This window comes from Furipterus horrens, unplaced genomic scaffold (genome assembly GCF_987537825.1).
Source record: "Furipterus horrens unplaced genomic scaffold, mFurHor1.1.pri manual_scaffold_5, whole genome shotgun sequence".
Taxonomy (NCBI): domain Eukaryota; kingdom Metazoa; phylum Chordata; class Mammalia; order Chiroptera; family Furipteridae; genus Furipterus; species Furipterus horrens.
The window spans coordinates 129531995-129550650 of NW_028327175.1; the positions used below are offsets into that span (position 1 = coordinate 129531995).

Sequence of the window (18656 nt, forward strand, 5' to 3'; positions counted from 1 at the left end):
AGCAAAAAATATGTAGGATAGTTTGGAAGGCCCCAGGCCCCACTGACTTCTAAAAAACATCTGACTTATAAGAGCAACGTGAGTATGAGTCTTGCTTTGCTAATAGTCTCAACCTCAGTATAGGGCAATTACTAGCACATAGGTGCTTAATAAATATTAAGTCAGTGATTATGAATAAGTAAATTAAACGGTTCTTTGCAAGCACGACCTAGATCCAGCTAGAGATCGCACCTAAGTTTACCGTCCGGCCTGTACAGAAAGCTTTTCCAGGGAAACCACTCCTTCCAGTGGGGAGAAGTGTCTGTCAACCCCCGCAGGGGCGGGACGGGGCGGGAGAGGGCGGGGCGGGGGCGGGTTTGCGCCGCCGCTCTAAGATTGACAAAGACCGGCTTTAGAAGGCGACGAAACCCGGAAAACAGCTTGGAGACTGGACCAGGGGAAATCTTCGCTCATCCCTTACATAACTAGCCCGCGCCCGGAGGACGAGGGGCGCCAGAAGTCGCGGAGAAGCACGTTTCTGGCCGGCCGCCGCTGCCGCGCACCATGGCGAACGCAGACCAGCAGCACCCCCAAGCTGGCGGCGCGAAGCGCAAAGGGAAGGCTCAGTACTTGCAGGCAAAGCGTGCTCGGCGCTGCGACGGCGGCGGGCCCCTGCAGCTGCAGCCCGGGCTGCAGGGCATTCTTATCACCTGCAACATGAACGAGCGCAAGTGCGTGGAGGAAGCCTACAGCCTGCTCAACGAATACGGCGACGGTCTGTACGGGCCGGAACAGGTACAGGCCCTTCTGCGGGGAGAACATCCCTCGGGGTTTGGGAAGGCCGCGCGGCCTTCAGACGCCTGCGCGAGTTGTTTGCCAGGGCGAGCAGGGCGGGACCTCGCTTCCTTCCCGCCCCCTCACGTTATCTGGTAGCAGCTCTAAGGCAGTGACTTGGGCTGGAAATGCTTACGCCTTGCACTTTTTTCCCATTTTTAATCATGGTGGTTCCTTTTTATAGATTGCTTCCTGCGGTCCAGGTGTTGTGTTTCTGAAGCTTTTAAAGAAACGTCTTGCGACAGCCGTGTGAAGTAATGTCAGGAGGACGAGAGGGTTGAGTAGTTTAAGTAGATGGTCTAGTTTCACAAGAAACAAACATTCTTGGTCTTCACGGTTTTTGCCGTATTGTACCTCTATCTGAACATCATGGCCTTAATAATGTTTCTCCTAACAGTATCTCTGAAACAGTAAGAATTACATTTTCAAAGTAATAACTTTTGTACCAGTACCACATCAAATCTGATTGCCCCAACGCAGTCTGCAAATCTTTGTATTCTTGGTTTAGAATCTGGACTAATACATATATGGACACCCCAGATATTAAATGAAGGAGGGTTAGTACAGAGGGGATTTGAATTTAGGTACTATCATTTACTGGCTGTGGGGCTTGGACATGCACACGTTATTTACTTCTGCTGAGCTAGATAAAAAAGAGAATAATGATAGCACTTTTTAAGACTGGCTGAAAAAGTTGCTTATGTACATGAAATACATCTTGGTATATAATAAAGGCTCCAAAAATGTGTACAGTTATGTGATTCGCAATGCCATTGATGGGGCAAAGAACCCGGCAGCAAGTGGTTGTCCTGTCTATACTGGTACTTTGAGCAAGTTCTTGAGCTATTTCTGTTCCCTCTTCCTTGGTGAAACAGGAGTACGGGTTTTTAATTCCATAACTATTGGTCTAATCTGTCCAAAAGGAGAGTATCATTAGGCACAAAGATATCTGGTAATGGGACTGAGGTCCACCCTAGGATGATTTATCTGGTGAACACATTTCCCTCTGTCCCCGACTGTCAATGTGCTTTTGAAAACATTTTCAAATTATATGCACCACAGTCTGAGGGAATGCCCTTCTTCCTTCTCATTTTGGAGGGAGTGAGGTCTCAGTCTCTTAATAAAAAGATTTGTTGTCAATATTGTACTATCTGCCACTGAGGCTTTCACATCAGTAGTTAATTATAACTTCATATGAGTTGTTATGGCATTTCTGCTCATTAGTTTTATGCAAACAGTTTTTAGACAAAGATCAGCAGCCCTCTGGAAGTGAAGAAGACGATGATATGGAGGCTGCCTTGAAGAAAGAAGTTGGTGACATTAAGGCATCTACGTTGATGAGGCTAAGAAGGTTCCAGTCAGTGGAGAGTGGAGCAAATAATGTAGTCTTCATCAGGACACTTGGGATAGGTGTGTCTGACTAATACATCTTAACATTATTGATCCTGTAATATTTGGACATCTCCCTATCCCAGAGAATACTGTCTACAAAATGGCTTCACGGTTATGGTTCAGTTAAGTATTTGATTGCATCCTCTCTACACTGTGTTATCAGTAGGCATATGGAGAGCTAGAATGGAGTGGTGGACATAACATTGATTTAAGAGTGGAAACTTGGTTTTGCCACTTTGTATATAACTTTAGGTAAAACAAGTGTGCATTGTATATAAAAGGAGCTGCTAGTCAGCTCCAGCCAATTTGGAATGGCTTCAGACTTTAGGGAATGTAGTCCTGGTAGGTCCATATCTTCTGATTTTTCAAAATAAGTTGGTAATCTGGAGAAGTTTCTAGATTTTTTAAAATGCAGTTAACTAATTTAAAAGTATTGAAAGCACTGAGCAGCCCCAAAGAGACTTGCATGTTATCAGAATGTGGCTGAAGGACTACGCCATGACCTTGTGCAGCCCATGATTTGGGGCTCCTCCAAAGTCTGAGATCTAGATTTCTGGACAGACTTAGCTAAGTGACTTGTAGATTCTTGTTTTGTTTGTTTTTGTAAAAAAAAAAAAAATATATATATATATATATATATATACTATTTAATGTTTGTTACACTGTTAGTTGCCATTGTATAGGAAAAAACAGTATGTTTTTGTCATTGGATAAGTCAGACATTACAAAAATGTAACTCTGCTCTCTTCATGAACAGTTGTTAGTGAAAGCAGTAATAAGTTTAAGAGTTAAAATATCAGGTACATATTAGGCACTGAAGAAATATTAGTTGAAAAACATGGTTGGTTAGACTTATTTAAAATTCATTATGATAATTACTTCTATTCAACTGTCAACTTATGTCACTGCCAATGAAAATTCATTTTAGAGAGTTTGGAGAGACTTTAAAATGCCCGAGAAGTTATGTTCTCAATTTATCTGTTCTGTACTTTTTCTTTTTCTTTTAGAACCTGAGGAATTGGTGCATCATATTCTCCAAGATATGTATAAAACCAAGAAGAAGAAGACTCGGGTTATTCTGCGAATGTTACCCGTCTCAGGCACATGCAAGGCTTTCTTAGAAGATATGAAAAAATATGCAGAAACGTTTTTGGAACCCTGGTTTAAAGCCCCGAATAAAGGGACATTTCAGATTGTATACAAAGCTCGAAATAACAGTCATGTGAATAGAGAAGAAGTTATCAAAGAATTGGCAGGTATGTTTCTCTTAGTGATTTTAAAATGGTGTGTAATGGTAAATAGTTGTTATTAAGATTTTTTTGGGGGGTGGGGGGGCCTTCACACTGTTTTCCAGAGTGATTGCACCAGTCTGCATTCTCACCAACAATGCACTAAGGTTCCCTTTTCTCCACGCCTTCACCAGCACTTGTTTGTTGATTTATTGTTGATAGCCATTCTAACAGGTGTGAAGTGGTATCTCATTGTGGCTCTGACTTTGCATTTCTCTGATGGTTAGTGATGTTAAGCATCTTTTCATGTGTCTTTTGGCCATGTGTATATCCTCTTGGAAGAAATGTCTATTCAGATCCTCTGCCCACTTTTTAATTGGGTTGTTAATTTTTCTGGTGTGGAGTTGTCTGAGTTCTTTGTAAGTTTTGGATATTAAACCCTTATCACATGTGTCATTGGCAAATATGTTCTCCCATTCAGTAGCTTGCCTCTTCGTTTTGTTGATAGTTTCTCTTGCTGTGCAAAATCTTTTTAGTTTGCTGCAGTCCCATTTATTTATTATTATTTTTTGTTTCTCTTGCCTGAGAAGATATGTCAAAAAAATATTGCTAAGAGAAATGCCTGAGATTTTACTGCCTGTGTTTTCTTCTAGTAGTTTCATGGTTTTGAGTCTTGAATTTAAGTCTTTAATCTATTTTGAGTTTATTTTTGTATATGGTATAAGCAAGTGGTCTAGTTTCTTTTTTTTGTATGTATCTGTCCAGTCTTCCCAGCACCATTTATTGAATAGACTGTCTTTGCCCCATTATATGTTCTTGTTTTCTTTGTCATAGATTAATTGACCATATAGGTATGGGTTCATTTCTCAGCTCTCTGTTTGGTTCCATTGATTTGTATGTCTGTTTTTATGCCAGTACCACGCTGTTTTGATTACTGTGGGCTTGTATTAATAGTATAGTCTAATATCAGGTAGTATGTGATACCTCCCACTTTGTTCGTATTTGTCAAGATTTCTGTTACTATTTGGGTTCTTTTGTATTTCCATTTAAATTTTTGGATTATTTGTTCTAGTTCTATGAAATACATCATTGGTATTTTGATAGGAATTGTGTTGAATCTATAGCTTGCTTTGGGTAGTATGGACATTTTAATGACGTTAATTCTTCCTATCCACAAACACGGTGTATGCTTCCAATTATAAGTATTTTCTTTGATTTCTTTCTTCAATGTCTTATAATTTCTCTGAGTACAGATCTTTTACCTCCTTGATTTAATTTATTCCTAGGTGTTTTTTTTTTAATGCAATTGTAAATGGGAGTGTTTTCTTAGTTACCCATTCTGGATAGTTCTTATTGGTGTATAAAAATGCAACTGATTCTTGGATATTTATTTTGTGTCAAACTACTTTACTGAATTTATCGGTTCTAATAGTTTCTTGGAACCTTTAGGATTCTCTAGATATAGTATCTGCAAATGATGACAGTTTTACTTCTTCCTTTCCAATTTGGATGCCCTTTATTTCTTTTTCTTGTCTGATTGCTACAGCTAGGATTTCCAGTACTAGGTTGAATAAGAGTGGTGAAAGCCAACACCCTGTCTTGTTCCTGATCTTAAGAGAACCACTTTTAGTTTTCTCCATTGAGTATGATATTGGCTGTGGGTTTTTCATATATGGCCTTTATTATGTTATGGTCTGTTCCCTCTATTCTCAGTTTGCTGAGAGTTTTTATAAATGGGTGCTGGATTTTGTCAAATGATTTTTCTGCATTTCATTTATTAATATAAAGAATTGCCCTTTGACACAGCAATTCCACTTTTGGGAATATATCCAAAGAAATCCAAAACATTAATTCAAAAGAATATGCATCACCATGTTCATTATAGCATTTTTGCAATGGCCAAGATATGGAAGCAACCCAGGTGCCCATCAGTAGATGAGTGTACAAAAAAACTGTGGAGTACTACTCGGCCACGAACGGGAATGAAATGTTAGCTTTTGTGATAGAGAGCTTGGATGGATCTAGAGGATATTGTGCTAAGTGAATTAAGTCAGACAGAGAAAGACAAATGCTATATAATTCTACTTATATGTGGAATCTAAAGACCAAAACAAAATTGAAACAGACTCATAGGTACAGAGAACAGACTGATGGTTTTGATAGAGGAGAGGGGATTTGGAGGAATGGGTGAAAAGGTGAAGGGATTAAGTACAAATTAGTAGTTAAAGAATAGTCACAGGAATGTAAAGTATCACATAGGGCATATAGTTAATAACAGTGTAATAACTGTCAGATGGATACTTGAAATCTTGGGGCGGGGGGGAACCACTCTGTAAAGTATGTGATAGTCTAACTACTATGTTGTACACCTGAAACTAATACAGAATAATATTGAATGTAAACTATAATTGAAAAAATAAAATAAAATATTTATATTTACTTTATTTTTTATATAACTGTCCTTTTTTTCACTGTGGTAGTGTGACTTATTTTTTTAAATTGAGTGTATTAGGGTGACATTGGTTAATAAAATTACATCAATTTCAGGTGTACGATTCTATAATACATCATCTGTATATTGTATTGTGTGTACACCACCCCAAGTCAAGTCTCCTTCCATCACCATTTATCCTCCCTTTACTCTCTTCTATCTACCCCATCCCCTTTTTCTCTAGTAGTCACTATACTAAAATAAAACATTTTAAAAATAAATTTTAATTAGAGCAAATATATTTAAATGGATATGTGATTTTTCTGGTAGTTAGATATTAAGTGTTTCTCAAATCAAGATAGAATTTTTGTTTGGGAAAAAGTACTCTTATTAAATGTCTCAAGATTTCATTTGTATTTATTTTTTGAGAGAGTTCAGGGTTTTTGACTGAGATCTGTGTAGAAGAGTGGGTTTATATGTGTCTTGGTGTAATAAGTCACAGGCAGAAAGAGATGAAAGATTGTTTTTGTATCTCGAGCTTCAAGGTATGCTTCACAGCCTGGGTGTTTTCCTATGCTTTTTGTTACAGGAATCGTAGGAAGCCTCAATTCGGAAAACAAAGTGGATCTTACCAATCCACAATACACAGTGGTAATAGAAATCATTAAAGCTGTCTGTTGCCTGAGTGTTGTGAAAGATTACGTGTTGTTCAGAAAGTATAATCTTCAGGAGGTGGTGAAGAGTGCTAAGGACACACCACAGCCTAACTCCAAGCAGATGGTGCAAGCAGGAAATGGAAAAGAAGCTAAATTGGAAGCTGGTGACAGATCAAATCAAAATGACCTAGCAGAAGAAAAAAATAACCAGCAGGTGGTAACAGAGAATAGTGAGGAGCTGGGGCAGGCAAAACCGTTATCTGAGACACTGGTGGCAAATGAGGGAGGAGCTAAATCTGAACTTGCAAGTCAAGTCACAGAAGCATCTGAGTCAAATGAAAATGACCTCTCATAGAGAAAAGAAATCACTTGGTGTTGGAGGTGAGTTTCTCAACTGTGATTCTGTGAACTGTTGCTGGGGTTCTTTGTAAAATTGTTACTGAAAATTTTGTTTTTGAACTTCTTGTACTGCATAACACTCTGCTCACGGTGCTGAACAGCCACTGAGCAGACCCGCTGACAGTTTTCTTAGATTGTTTCAGCTCTGTCTGGCAATGTAGAGGCAGCCCATGTGCATTTGGGTGAGCCAGGAGAAGATGGAAATTGGTGAACACTCTTAACACGTAGGGGAGGGTGGTAGGAGGATGACGTTGGCCTCCCCCTCATGATTACCTTCCCCACATTCCTCTGCACTGCCAACTCACTAATGGGAGAGAACAGCTCTATAAAATATAAACTTTGAGGGAAATTTTCATTCTAATGAAGGAATTTTTGTGTATTGCAACTCAGTTGTCTCCTGGTAGTTTGCAAAAACATGGGTCATATAGGTAGAAGTGAATTGTTTTGGGAAGTTTTTGTACTTTTCGTGATTTCTTGTTTAGCTGTTAGGCCCTTTTTTATATTTTACTAACATTTGTGGCAAACAAACTCTAATGGTCCAGTGCTACAGTTTTTGAAAGCAGGTGTGACATAGAAAAGGCCCATGCTAGGCATAGAATACAGACATTTCTGATAAGGTTAGTGATTAAGAATTAGTCTTTTGAGTTATTTGAGTACATTGGTACAACAAGGGACAGAGAGAAATTCTTACTTTACAATGAAAGCTACTTTTCAATGGTTATATGGACTCATAATCCAAGCTGCCCTATTCCTTTGTACATCATCTGTGGAATGCGACTTATAAACCTAGCATTTGGCCCAGCACTGTAACTGTAAATCATAGCCATTTGATAGGTAAAGATGTTGATTATTTTAAATGGTTTTTGGAATATCAAAACAGTAAAGCTTTTGTTAAAGAAAATCACATTCAGTGAAAAGTTTTAGGAAGCAAATTATTTAGTAGCAGAACTTATTTCACAAAATAAAATTTCTCATAGTTGGCAAGAATCTAATAATACCAACATTGAAATACTAGGACAAGAAGTTAAAAAATTGGAAAGATTTTACTCTAAGAAATTGACATGTCACATGATGCTAAAACGTTTTTTGTCATTAACTGCAAAGCAGCAGTTCTATCTGGATTGATGTGTCAACAGATTTCATGAATATTTATTTTTAAAATTTATTTTTAAATTTTTCACTTACAGTTGACATTCCATTTTATATTAGTTATAGGTATACAACATAGTGAATAGACACATAACTTACAATGGATATTTGACATAATATATAGCATTTGCAAGATTTGTAAATGATGATGAAATTTAAGAAAACTTTTCTGCTGCTAGGAGCCTTTCAAAACAAAGACAAGTATACATTTAATGGATCTTCATGTCTGAAAACCAAAGGTCTTTCATCTGTACTCTTGGTGGCCCATCAGTGGCTGCTTCATGACAAGTTTTGCCTCATTTTAATAAAAGAAAATCCTGATGTTGATGTTATAGCACACTGCTTTCTTCACAGAGAGGTGCTGATATAAAAAGCTGGATGAAATGAAAGTTTTGGATAATGCTACAAAAATGGTTAACTCTATTAAAGACCCATTTATGCAAGGATATGTTTTCAAAATTCCAGAAATAAAACCTGAACAAAGAGCACATAACCCTTTTACATATAGAAACCAGTAGCTTATTAGAGTTGGGTGCTTGAATTGAAAGGTGAATTAGCAGAGTACTTACAAGAAAATACTGGGCCAGATTTTGCTGAATGCTATGAAGATAAAGAATGGCTACAGATACTAGTCTACTTAGCAGACATTTCTCGTTGCTTGAACAAACAAACATGTTTTTACAGGGTCCTGGAGAAAATTTTTTTCTTAAAAGTGACAAGATTCTTAGAATAAAAAGAAATGGACTCTGGAACAATCACCTTGCCAAATGAACTCTTGAAATGTTTCCACAGCCACTTGAGCTTGAGTGAAGGAAGTAACAAATCTCAAGCCATTAACAGGCCTAGAAGAACTGCAAAACCAAATTAAACAGCATTTTCTCTTCTTTTCCTAACACTTGTATATGACTGGGAGAGGAACGCCTTTTCTAAGGCTTCAGCCTGAGATTTTTGTCTAAGAGAAGAGAATGAACTGAGTCCTAGTCTGACAGTTCTGGATTTCTGTGACATAAGAGTATCCTTCAGTTTATTGCTCACACTTAATACCATGAGGGTTCCCTTAATTTGAAAGTTTTTTTTCCAAGGATTCCTCCAAAGCAAAACAATGAAAAAAGCTGGAAGAGACAGACACCAAAGAGAGTTATGAAATGTCCAGATTGAGAATATTAAAAGGTTGTGAAGTTAGCTTTTGGAGATTTATTCTTAAATTTTAAAAAGTTTGGAAGTATTACAAATGGCTATGTTTGTTTAATGACTAGAGAGCATGTGAATATATTTTTATCCTAGCTAGAAACCAGACTGGAAGGATTTAGGAGAGGCAAGGAGAATAGACATTGCTAATGCAGATGAGGCTGGAATTTCCCTATATAACTTTACATACGATGTCTGTCCAGAAGGTATCCAACCATGTAATATGAAAAATAAAGACATTTATTGAAGAAGATACAAGAAACATGGTACATAGGACATCGATGCCTCAGTCCCCATCAAAGTAGGCACCTTAGGATCTCACACAGTTCTCCCAATTGCCATCAGCTGCCATGTAGTATTTTCCTGAATCTCATCAGTGGTCTGAAATCTTTGCTTTCAAAGATGATTTTAATTTTGGGAAAAGCTAGAGGTCAAAGGGTGCCAAATCTGGGCTGTAGGGGAGCTGAGTCACCTTAGTGATTTGATGTTTTGCCAACAAACTGCATGAAACATGATGCATGAGCTGGTGCGTTGTGATGAATCTGCCAATCACCAATTGCCCATAGCTGTGGACTTCTGAATCATATGAATAGTTTCTGTAAAGGAATGTTTAAGCTTAACGCAAAATTTGGTGCAGATTTGTTGCTCTTCTTGCTCAGTCATTTTGAATGCAGAGGGCTATGCAGTACACATGCTCACTCAACAGTGTCTACCGCCCCCACTGACTAGTACTGTGAAGTTCATTCTTCACACATGCACATTCTAGTCCTCTCTCCTTGGCTGCCAGGTTACATCGATTTGCAAACTGTTCTCATATTAACAATGGCTGGACTTTTTCCAGCCAGAACTCATACTTAGAATGTTAATTCTTAATAGGTTGAAGTCATCTTGAAATGATAAGAGTAGCATTTTGGGGAACAGAATAGGATTTTGATGCCTTATCAGACTTGCTCCAAGTCAAAGTTTACTTTTATTTTGATAGTGCATGACTCTGGAACTCTGGGAATAAAATTGGCCTAATGCACGCAGAGCATAGAGCTTCGCAAAACTGGGTTGCTTTTACTGTGAGAAAGCTGCTACTTTGGTGTAGTAGTTTGTTTTAATCTCCTTTTATATTTATTTGTATTCAGTAAGACCTGAGTGTGATGAGCTGTGCTTCCCCGGCTATAAAGTGCTGTATACTGTTGGAATCTCAATTTATTCAATGAAAGATTTGTTTTCAAGTTTACCAACTGTTTATTTTCACTGTTTAATATTTGAGCATATTATTTTATAAATGATGAGATTCCTGGTTAGAATTGAATGCTTTTTTGTTTGTTTTCTTTTTAAAAATTATGTCAGTTTAAAAAAGTCTACCTTAGCGTTGTGGTTCAGTAAATTTGTTTTGCTATATGAAGGAAAGTGTTAAACTTGCTACTTTAAAACATGTTTCTCTAAGGTTAAACATGATTTCTAAATGTTATTTTTACTTGTATTGCTTTTGGTATGGCAAAATATTGAGCTTGTTTTTTATAGTTCCTGATATTTTTAGAAAAATCAAAGTAAACTTGTTTCATAAGATTGATGTCCTGTACTTTTTCTTTCTTTCCATCTCTTAGTAAATCTCTTGCTTTATAATAAGTAGGTATATCGTAAAAGATGTTTATATGTCAAATTATGTATCAACAAATGTCATTATATTGTCCTAAATAGTAAAGATAAATAAATTTATTAATTGCTCTTGAATAATTTTAATTGATCCAAGTTTCAAATATTTTATAGTGAATATGCTTCAAAATGAGTTACAGTAATATAGTACTTAATTAAACTTACTTGCTGGCTTTTGAATTATATATACACTTCTTATTTTAACCTTAATATTTTAATCCATCTTAAAGAATTAGTAATATATAAAAATGTTAAGCAGAATTTGATCTTGAACATTTCTTGTAGAATACTTCTAATCTTTATTTTGAATTAATCAGTCACAAAATAAATTCATTGTCCACTGTGTATTTCCAAGCAATCATTTGACCTCTGCAATTTTAAACATTATAAGACAGTCATTGCCTTTGTCGGTTTGATCATTGTAACAATTATCTTCTCAAATATTTAGATTTTTATTTATTTTTTGGCTAAGTACAAAACACAAACTCAGTTGAGTTTTCAACCAGGAAAAATTGAGAGTTGTCACTGAATTATTAGGAAACAGACTAAAAGAAAGTGACTCTGTAAGTTCTTCATGACTTGGTTTCCTGTCAGGCTATGTTCGTCCCCATTTGTGGTCTCTTAAAACGTTGCATTTGATTTTTCCAGTGGTTGTCTTTGGGAGGTTTTCAACAAATTCCACCTAATTAAATGAAAACATATTATGAGACACTTGATTCCATTTTGACTTATTCTACTGTCAGTACAATAGGAGAAAGTATTCATGAAACTCTGGCATTAGTTTCAGAGTCTGAGGGTTGTCTGAGCCTAAGCTCATTGAATTTGTGTGTGTGTTGAGGGGGGTGAGGATGAGGACCTTCCGTTTGTATAGTAAAAATGACAGTGGCACTTTATTGTGGTTTTCTTAAGTGCCAATTCACCCATTTACTTTGCTAGAAGAATGTAATCTTTTACTCCATTGTTTTCTTCCAGTTCAGATTAGACCTAGGCAATAGAGGCCACATGTAAATACACAGAGAAATAATTAATTCTAAGGTTTTGAGCTTTATTTTAAAGCGGGGTCCTGAAGGTTCTGAGGGAGATTTTTTAGAGGTAATTTTAAGTACACACAATTTTCTCTTTATGCTTTGATTTACGCTCCCTCAAGAAAAGACTTAGTATATTTTTAAATATCCTCAAACTTTTCTGATAATCAACTAATCATTGATTTCGTGAATTTAATGGAGAAAATTAGCTAATTAATAGGTTGAAATTAACAATCTTTTCACTAAAATTATGCCAGTGGAAATGGAATTCTCATCATTATCAACCAGTAGAATTCCAGGACTACAAGGACATTGCAGTGCCATCTCTGTATCTATATAGAATTATTCTTAATTCCTCCTTTAAAGAATGTTTCAAGAAAGATTTAACAGTTTGTATATCTTTGTCCTGAGCCTTAAATTCGGTCACTTGATACTTAAAGGCCTGCCCTTTGAAGTTATGAATGTATTATGGCCCAAGAGTACTATGGTAGATGAATCAGGTACTGGCTTTAAAAATAATTTGCCACCATTTTTTCTCTCATGGAATGGGACTGATTTAGGCATATGAAGCTTCTTAGTAGTTACTCAGTGTCGCAAAGTTTATTAAACATTTGTAATATCCTAATATAAAATATTTTAAAGCAAAATTCTTAGGGCTAAACAATCTACTTTATATAAGGAGCTACCCTAAGCTCAAAAACTAATAAAATCAATATGTTGTACTTATTAGCTTAGACCCTGGTTTGGTCACATACTCTTACTTTTGAGCAAAATACTTGCCTTTCTTGGATATTTATAAGGTGCAGTTGATTTTTTCACATGATCCTGAAGTTCAAGAGTTAATTTCTCTGGGTTGGATGACTTAAAAGGTGCAGATAAGAAAACAAAAGCTTTCACTACCTGCAGAAGAAGAGTGAAGTTATCGATGCTTGTTTTTCAGACACACCGATTTGGGAACCAATGCTGAACACAGGTATTCCTCATTTGTTAATAGTTTAAATGATGAATGCACATCTGAATCACTGAACAAAGCTTGGGTGGGTACAAGTGAGGTTTTGAGATCTAAATGCAGATAAGTGGCTTGTGAGTGTGGTTCAATAGAGCTGAAGGTTGAGTTTTATTTACACGTCACATACATATTAAACATTTTAATCTGAGATCCTATTTATTGCACAGGCAGTCCTTGATTTGCAGATGACCACTTACTTCATCAAACCTGTATTATTACAAGCCTGTAGTAGGGTGACATGGAGGTTCTAGAGGATGTGTGGTTTGAAAGGGGTTGGGGAGGCCTGAAGGAGATTGCATATGTTGGGAGATGCAATCTCAGGAAGGATAGATCTACCTTTGAAAGGCCTTTCTTTTTTTCTTTTTCCTTTTAATCCTCACCTGAAAATGTGTCTATTGATTTGAGAGAGACAGAGGGAGAGACAGAGAGAGAAACATCTTGCCTGATATTTTTTGCTTGTTTTTGTAATGCTATTTTAAAACCCACCAGTTAATTATTGAGGTTAGCAAGTATAGTTTAAATTATTAATTATTCATATATTGATTCTAATTTATGTTTACTTTTGATGTTCAGCTGAAATCAGTTATATGAGAGAATGAGAAGATGGTGACAGGGAAAAAATATTTTGGAGAATGGATTCTACTGAGTGTGGAAGTGGTACAGCATGTATGAGTGTGAGATTCATAGAGTCACTGCAGAGGATCACTGCATGTGAGAGGGGGTAGAGAGATGTGGGAGGATACTGATAGGCAAATTGTTTTTGAAATTTTGCAACTTGCTGAGTCTGTAGGGACTTACATGAGGAGAGGGATCTTTTCCTTGCCGTGCTAAAAGCTTCCTACTAGAGCTAAGGTACTGCGGTCATTCCCTGAGTTTCCTAAGTAGGTTTGTGGGACTTGTTTGGCAAGCTGGCCACAGTCTCCTGTTTGCATTGTTTCTGTGAGAAAATATATTCTTAGTACGATGACAGTCATACATACAATAACACCTGCAGCTTTTTGCTTATGCAGTATCTGTTGTCTCTCTTTTTAAATTTTTTTGGTAACAGTACCCTGATTTTTCTGTGGAGGATTACCCTATCTTCTCTATGGCGGGATTGCCAGAAACTCCTACTTCCAATAACCAGCATATGATCCAGGTCTGGCCAGTCAGCATATACCATTCCCCAGACCACGTTGGTTAGACAGGTGATCCAAGATAGGCAAATGCCATTCTGGGAATTGCTTGAAACTTGGAAAGAAAGCTGTCTCCTTCCCTGGGGTTGTGAAGCTGTGTGCCTCTGGAGTTGGTTGCTGTCAAGTAAGAAGAACCGTCCCAAATGGAGGCGACTTAACAGCAGAGCTAGTAAATGAAAAGACTAAGTTTTGCCAACTTCATGTGAACCCTTGGATGTAGCTGTACCTGTAGACCTCAGTTATGGGCAAACCAATAAATTCCTTTTTTTTTAAACTTGTTCATTTGAGTTGAATTTTTGTCACTTGACGCCAAAACAGTCCTATTATATCCCCTTTGGGATACAATTCTTGTGCAAAGTTGATTGCAAGTGTACATTTTTGCCACATGAATGTCTCATAATGAGAATTATATGACTACTCCTGATTCAATCTTTAGAGTGGACACATGGACAGAACTTGAAAATATAAAATGGCTACTTTCATTAGTGACATTCATACTACCTCTCCTCTGATTGAGTCTGGACTGCTGACAACAGCTGATTCAACAACTGCTGGGTGCTCAGTCAGTGCACTCTCAACTTCAAATGGCCCAATACGGTAACTAAAAGAAGAAAAGAGGTATTAGATCACTACTCCACCAAGTAAGAAATCTTCCCTGGCAAATTATTACTTTCTAGCAGTGGTTAATTTACAAACTCAGAGGATATGATGACATCATCAGCTCTGCCAACAAACCAGAAATACCCATCACTGTCCATCATGCCTTTATCTCCAGTGACATAAAAATTTCCTCTTATTGTGGCTGCAGTTTTGTGTGGGTTGTCCTAGGAATCAAATGATGATGTTGGGGATTAATTTGGCCAGAATAGAAAAAAGGGTGTGGCCTGGCTGGGTGGGTCAGTTGGTTGGAGCATCTGTACACCAAAAGGTTGCAGGTTCATTCCCCGGTTGGGAGGCATACAGGAGGCAACCAATCGATGTTTCTCACATCAATGTTTCTCTCTCCCTTCCTCTCTTAAAAAAAATCAATAAACTTATCCTCAGGTGAGGATTAAAAAGGAAAAAGAAAAAGGGGTATGGCACCAATGAAGTGATGAGTACATTGCTCATGCTATTTCTAAAGAAATTGATTTTTTAAAAAGGTAGTTCATAGCATAGAAGACAAAATGCCTGATTATAATAAAAAGGAAATATCTTTTACTTCTAGTGCTCTGTATAACACCCTCTCCCCAGCAGCCTGTCCAGGCCTCCTTTCTGAGGACAACCACTACAACTGGTTTCTAACATAGAATTCAATCTTTACAAAACTTAGGAGATAGAAGATAGTATCCCTCTTTTACAGTTGAGGAGATAGACTTGGATGTTGTGACTTGCCCAAGATTACAGAGCAAAACATGGTGGGTATGAAATTTGGACTAAAATGTGTATGGCTCCTTATACACCTTTTCCATTAAAGTATAAATAGCATGTTCTACATTCTCATACCACATATTCTGAGAAGAAACAGAAGGGCCATGTAGACTGTAGTCTGAGGGCAATTTCTCCTTCTTTGCCAGGTGGTAGGATATTGCCATTTTCATCTATAATCTAGAATGAAAGAAACAGTTGAGGTTCTTTAACTTTTCACAAAATGAAAATGGTTAGGAATAGTTATATAATGAATAGCAGAAAACTATATAAAACATTCTTTATTGAACCAGTCAGATGTTACCCACCTGGACATCGTATGGGAGTACTCCCTTTCCCATCGAGCCTGGTTTAATTTCTTGTCCTTTCTGATTGGCACAAATTATTCCCTATTGGGAGGGCATGTTTCACATAAGTATGTAAAAATTCATTTTCAGTAGCTATTTATATCATGACAATAAAACTTAGGGTTCACTTTTGACCAGTTTTCCCAGTATGCAAGCTCATGCTCTAAAATAATTTAGTTCAGTGGTTCTCAAACTTGACTGTTTATCAAAATTACCTGGAGTATTGTTAAGACAGATTACTGGGCCCCATCCCAGAGTTTCTAATTCAGTAGGTCTGGGGAGGGGGTTTCTGAGAACCTGTATTCCTACCAAATCCCCACATGCTGATACTGCTGGTTTGAGGCCCACGCTTTGAAGACTGCTCCTTTAGGTCAAGGATACCATTAAGTGTGCCTTGGAATAAATTCTTTACTGGGGCTCTCGGGTCCTTCCAGTGTGATGGAAAGATGAACTGCACAATTCTGAACCTCTCCAATCCCAACCCCCTCTGAAACTTCTCTTGTGTGGGGAGGAGACAGGAAGACTGTAAGGAATAATCATAATTCCCCTCCAGAGAAACCTAATTGGGTAATTCAGAGGTTTTGGTACTGCTGGCAAGGTAAGGTATCCTGAGAAGATCCCTAAAAATTACGGAGCATGATGGAGACACTTTAGGGGCTAGTTGACAGTTCTGGGGTTGAAAGGCTTTGCCTATTAAATGTACCACTTCAGTCTGTCCATAGCTCTCGTACAGTTCCAGCCCAGTCTGCCCCTTCCACTGTTCCCGCACTTCTGGGTTGAGTAGCTCCCCTCCTGTCAAGCAGTGCTGCAGCTTCTTGAATTTGTATCTTGAGAGACAGAGTTGCATGGGGTCTTTGGGGAAGAAATCTGAGTGGCTTTCATTACGAGATAATTGGGATGTTGTAGCAACAAGCAAATGAGCTAGGAGAGGTAAGTCAGAGGAGTGTTACTTAAGGAATATTTGTTGAGCACCTCCAATCTTGCCAGACATTGTTCCAGGAATACTAGTGATTAAAACAGAGTTTCCTGACAGCTTATATTTTAGCAGGCTATTAAAGAGGAAAAAAGGTAGAAGAAAGTGCTAATAATGATATTAAGCACTTACAAGTGGTATAACAACATTAACATTAGTTGAGCATTTACTATGTTGTAAGGGCTTTAGGAGCATTCTCATAACCCCTACTTTACAGGTGAGGAAACTGAGGCTGAGAGAACTTAAAGAACTTGCCCAAGGCCTCAGTAAAGGACTGAGCTGGATAGTCTGTGCTCTGCACTTAGTACTTGTCAGGTGTCTCACCAAGCATGCTACTTACACTGAATTCTCAGCACAACCCCATGAGCTGCCCTTAATCCTCTTATGAATGGAGTTAAGGGAAGCCTATCAAGGTCACCTTGAGTGTCCAAGGTCTCACTATTAGTAAATAGCAGAGCCCTGCCCTTTTGACTTTGGAGCTTGAGCTTTTAACCACAGGACTCAGGTGAGAAAGTTTGGAACAGCCTCACTCTGATTTGGTGAGATCCTAACTGGACCAGAGTGTGTGGTAGGGCATGAATAATGCCTATTCAAAATAACCCTTGAGTAGCCCTTGAATTACTCTTGAAATGTGACCAAGATGCTCACATTTGAGGGCCACAAAGGAGTTGACTTTGACTATGATGAGAGAAGATTCATACCTGCTTTATTCTGTCTCTCACAGCACTCCCTACTGGGCGCCCACACCTTGGGGGAACAGAGTATGGGTTAACCTGCACACACTACTTAAATTGTTTCTCTCTTCTTTCTCTCCTCATGTAGTCAATGCATATTACTTAAACATGCATTGCAGCTCCACTGGATGTTCAGGTCATTTGACCAAATTTAATAGAATCTTCAAATCATAAGACTTCATTAGCTTCTCTTTAAGGCAGTATAAATGCATTATGGTTGTTTGGGGGGTGGGGTGGGAAGTGGTGGGAGTTCTGGGACTGTAGGACTCTGGTCGTCCCTGGAAAATGCTCAGAGGCTATCCCTGTTATTCTTAAACTGGGGGCGGGGTGGGGTGGGGTGGTGGTGGCAATTTTGCTCCTTTCTCCACCCCCAGAGACTTTAGGAAATATCTGGAGATATTTTTGATCATCACATCTGGTGGAGAAGAAGGTAATACTGGCTGGGTATAATGCTGCTCAGCATCCTACAATGCACAGGATAGCACCCGCACCCACCCCCCACCCCCCGCATGTAATTATTTGCTCTCATTATAGCTTTTGCTTGTAGTTCAAATGGTGATTTCTGCCCAAGTATCTCTTAAGGTCTTTTTGCACAAGCATCGGTACACAGTGGGAGCACTGCATGGGGTTTTGATAGGGTAAGTGGTAAGTGTCTGAATGATGGAGAGACACAGGTGTCAGAAATGGTTCATTAAAGGCCATTACTAGAGTTGCTGTCTACAACCCCAAATTCTCTTTCATTTTAACATGCACCCATCTCATAAGAATAAGAAGGCAAATATTTATTGGTTGTCACCAGTGACTGTATGTCTATTGGGAATTTTCAATATTGGAAGGAATATGTATATGTTACAGTAATAGACATACGCAGCCAAATTCAACAAGTGAATTGTTGAATTTGAGAACCACCCCAAAGTATGAACTGATATATTCTACTTTGGGGATGCAAATTACCTCTCATAGTGAAATTTTGAAGTACTAACTACTGGATAGTACTGACTCTGGATCTATAAGCTAATCTACCAAAACCTTTCCAACACTTCAATCCTTTTGAGTGGATTGATAAAATAGATAAGTAAGGC

At 38.0% G+C, this 18656-nt stretch overlaps 3 protein-coding genes across 4 annotated transcripts in view; 2 read left to right on the forward strand and 1 right to left on the reverse strand.

The window, feature by feature from the left end:
- Window positions 1–370: 370 nt before the first annotated feature.
- Window positions 371–12046, forward strand: THUMPD1 (THUMP domain 1 NAT10 acetyltransferase adaptor). 2 transcript variants are annotated; one of them, XM_090277790.1, is made up of 5 exons: window positions 371–774; window positions 2052–2223; window positions 3213–3461; window positions 6455–6902; window positions 8754–12046. In XM_090277790.1, the coding sequence occupies exons 1-4, from the start codon at window positions 544–546 to the stop codon at window positions 6874–6876; spliced, it is 1074 nt and encodes a 357-aa protein (XP_090133916.1). In that variant the 5' UTR covers window positions 371–543; the 3' UTR covers window positions 6877–6902; window positions 8754–12046. The 2 variants fall into 2 exon arrangements, with proteins under 2 accessions (XP_090133916.1, XP_090133915.1); XM_090277789.1 differs by lacking the exon at window positions 8754–12046 and having other exon boundaries at window positions 6455–7959.
- Window positions 6868–18656, forward strand: part of PDILT (protein disulfide isomerase like, testis expressed) — a 96842-nt gene continuing 85053 nt past the window's right edge. Inside the window, exon 1 of the mRNA XM_090277788.1 lies at window positions 6868–6902. The gene's annotated coding sequence lies outside the window, so the exon portion shown is untranslated. The remainder of the gene's footprint in view (window positions 6903–18656) is intronic.
- Window positions 11416–18656, reverse strand: part of LOC150009813 (acyl-coenzyme A synthetase ACSM4, mitochondrial-like) — a 32190-nt gene continuing 24949 nt past the window's right edge. Inside the window, 8 exon segments of the mRNA XM_090279395.1 lie at window positions 11416–11586; window positions 12710–12829; window positions 14615–14714; window positions 14810–14937; window positions 15599–15700; window positions 15829–15909; window positions 16571–16704; window positions 18158–18227. Coding sequence (XP_090135521.1) covers window positions 11500–11586; window positions 12710–12829; window positions 14615–14714; window positions 14810–14937; window positions 15599–15700; window positions 15829–15909; window positions 16571–16704; window positions 18158–18227 — 822 coding nt within the window. The 3' untranslated portion in view covers window positions 11416–11499.

Coding starts and splice junctions, on each gene's coding strand:
- THUMPD1 (XM_090277790.1), top strand. CDS start 544: ATGGCGAACGCAGACCAGCAGCACCCCCAAGCTGGCGGCGCGAAGCGC. Junction 2,224..3,212: donor CATCAGGACACTTGGGATAG/GTGTGTCTGACT, acceptor TTTTTCTTTTAG/AACCTGAGGAATTGGTGCAT. Junction 3,462..6,454: donor AGTTATCAAAGAATTGGCAG/GTATGTTTCTCT, acceptor TTTTTGTTACAG/GAATCGTAGGAAGCCTCAAT.